The sequence below is a fragment of the Vigna angularis genome, chromosome 2 (assembly GCF_016808095.1).
Source record: "Vigna angularis cultivar LongXiaoDou No.4 chromosome 2, ASM1680809v1, whole genome shotgun sequence".
In the NCBI taxonomy this organism is placed as follows: domain Eukaryota; kingdom Viridiplantae; phylum Streptophyta; class Magnoliopsida; order Fabales; family Fabaceae; genus Vigna; species Vigna angularis.
The window spans coordinates 43275769-43279052 of NC_068971.1; the positions used below are offsets into that span (position 1 = coordinate 43275769).

The 3284-nt window shown below is 30.3% G+C and overlaps 1 protein-coding gene across 1 annotated transcript; it reads right to left on the reverse strand.

Annotated features, from left to right (window-relative positions):
• Positions 1-729: 729 nt before the first annotated feature.
• Positions 730-1479, reverse strand: LOC108328661 (zinc finger protein ZAT11). The gene has a single exon (XM_017562555.2). It carries the CDS (start codon positions 1439-1441, stop codon positions 884-886), a length of 558 nt encoding a protein of 185 aa, XP_017418044.2. The 5' UTR covers positions 1442-1479; the 3' UTR covers positions 730-883.
• Positions 1480-3284: the final 1805 nt, after the last annotated feature.

The following is a 3284-nucleotide window of genomic DNA, read 5'->3' on the forward strand; positions in this document are numbered from 1 at the left end:
AATATTTTATCCTATATATTGCAAAAATGTTTCTCATCTTTTGTAAGTATTTTTATTTTTTAAAAGAAAATGTTTTTTTAACAACTTTTTCTTGACAAGTTTTTTATAACAGTCTTAGTAGCTGCTTGTGATTGATCGTTTTAAATAAATGAACTAATAAAATAGTAGTTTATTTTTAAAAAAAAGTTGTTAACATGTCCTTTTCTAAAATATTCTTTTTAACTGTTTGACTTTTCGTATTCTATGTTCCAAGAATATCAATTCACAACAACGAGAAAGTTTACGATCTTGTTATTTTATAAGCATTTCTTTGTTCTTGAACTTGCTTACTACTCTTTGAGTTCTTATCTTCTGTTGAGATTCCCACCTAGGAGTAAGTTTTCAGTTCTATGATTCTTTGAGTCGATTTCTTTTTAATTTGCTTTACAATTTTTAAGTTTGCGAACAATTTTCTTAAACCTTTTTCTTGTTTTACTCTTTCTTATTATTTTCTTACTTTAGGGATCTACCTTACAAAATTTTGGTAAGCCTTTTTTGACACGTTATAATTACTTGAGTTTTTGTCTTTCTCATCTACGAACATCAATTCTTGATAGTAGGTAAGTTTGTTAAGTGTGTTTTTTTTCACGAACTTGCCTCGCAAATATTTGTCTTTTTGCCTTGCCTATTTGACAAAATCAATGAATAAAAAACGTGGATAAATTCAACAAAACCATTGTTGCAGCTTCGTTTCATCTAATATTACAAATCACGTTAAAAAAATTGAAAGAATGCATTACACGAATTGAAAAAAAAAACAAAAATAAAAGGATGCTAACTAATAGAAATTCTGAAAAGAAGAAAACTAAATACAATGAAGGGAAAAGAAAAGAAGAGTAAAGAATCAGACTAGGGCACCAGCATTGAGTGGGGTTTTTCCAAACAATAACTTGAAGTCATTCTCTAAGGGTGTTAGGTTCAAGTCCATGCACATACCCCTCGTGCTATTTGATCTTTTCAAAACGGGTACTTCTGCAACATGCTTAACCGAAGAAAAATCTCCATTAATGGAAGCTCTGTGTCTTCTCATGTGGCCTCCAAGTGCTTGTCCCAATGAGAATTCTTGTCCACAAATGGTACACTCGTGCATTTTGGGTTTCCTAATTCCCAAACTTAGACCTATAGGCTGTGCTTTGAGTTCATCTCCCTCAAGTTTCGACCTTTTATGGCTAGCCCTATGGCCACCCAATGCTTGAAAAGACGAGAACTTTCGCTTGCATGTCTTGCACTCAAATTCCACATCCTCAACATGTTTTCTCTGTAACTTATTTTGTTGGGGGCACGATAGAAGCATTAGACAATTTGCCAAATCAATCGTTGCAAACCCCTCAATTTCTCTCTGTCTCTTCATATTCATGAAAGATTTTTTCTGTTCTGGGATTGGTGAGTAAAACATGGACATGGAGGTTTCTATTTATAAAGCTCTTCCACACATACACGCACAAAAAGAAAAAGTCAAGGAATTTGACTGATTTAAATAAACTAATTACGAAGGCTTTCTTATATTAGTAGCAATCAGTGCTTGAAATTAAGAAAAAAGTGTATACTTTAAAGTAACAAACCTAAGACTGAGGGTGGCGACTGGTCGTACTTTGAAGGAAAAATGACACAAAGGCCCTTCTGTTTTGAAATGTTTCGTGTGACATTGGCATAAGGGTTTGTCTCTTTTGGGTATTTCACAGAGAATGTGTGCTCATGAATCGAAAACCGCGTGTTGTGCACACTGAACGGGTCGTGGATAGTGAGCTAGCTACCCTACAACAAGTGCAACTTGGTGCGTTGATTGTTCTTTGAAACTCCTGAAATTGTATATAAAATATAAGAGGATAGGAACACCACGTTTTTATTTCTACATATATAGTCAAATTCATTAACGAAAACGTACAATGAATAAAATATATGTCACAATGTATAATTTGATTTTGATTGTGTAAAGGTTGAAGATGGACTGCGTGCGTTGACATATACGAAATTTTTTTTCTACATCGACAACCCATTTTTATGAGATTTTCATTATTAAAAAAATTGTTTTATATTTATAAAAGAAGAGAGAAATTGAGAAGTAAAACAAAAAATATAAATGGCAATTTAAGAGAATCAACGGGGTAACCTGCTTTTCCACGTGTATGTTGCTTTGTCATGCTGGTATCACAATGTGCTAACACTGATGAAAAGAAAATAACGTTGAATACGTAAATAAAGCAATGAGATACACGTGTTTTGATTTTATGAATATCTATTTCATATTTATTTTTTATTTTTACTTTTTTCTTTTAAAGAAATACCAATCGGATAGTATTGACCATGGAGATGTTTCACTGGTTTTTTTTATAAGGCGGTCAAACGCTCAAAAAGCTTAAGCCTGGTAGAACTTATACGACTCACCAATCTAATTCTAGAAAATATTGTGTATTTTATTATTTCATATGTCATAACAAAGGTATAAGGGCGTAAAAATAATAATATTTGACAGAATAAAAATGAAAAAAAAAATACAAACTTTTCTTAAGATTTTTTATATTACAAACTTGATCAATATTAACATTTCTCGTGCGTAACTAATCTTTTTTAATTTTTCAAAAATATTGTAAAGTATTTTCTCGTAATGAAAGTTACTGTTAATGTTGAAAAAGTAAAGAGCAGATTAGTTGAATTTTTATATTTTATTTTTCTTATTGAATTCGGATAAATAAAAGGTAAAAACAAAAATAATATTTATAATTTCTCATTAATACAAATACGACTTAAAAGTCTCAAACTCGAGGACTTCGTTTCTTTGACTATTTTTTGAACTGAACAGGCTTTTGACTTTTTGAAAAGACAACTAAGCCCTTACTGCCCAAGTAATCGCTGACGGCAATTTCGACCACGCCGACATTTTCCCTTCAAACAAACAAACGGTCATTTGATATATTTAAACTTAGAACACGATACAGTGTCAACTAAAATAAAATAATCAAATAAAATTTCATCGTTTTATAAGTAGAATTCATGAATCTAAAGTCCTAAGTTTAAAATTCTAATAAAGCAGATAGCTTTTTTTTTTAAATTAAGTTTAATACATCCCCTTATTAACTATTTTATTTTAGTAAATGATATAATTTTTAAAATTACTTTTTAATTATATATGTCGATGAAGTTGTAAATCATTTAAAGATTATATTTATAATCATGATTTCTAGGTTATATTAAGCTCGTTTAATTTAAAGGTTATTAAAAATGATTGATACGTGATGTCTTTCTCA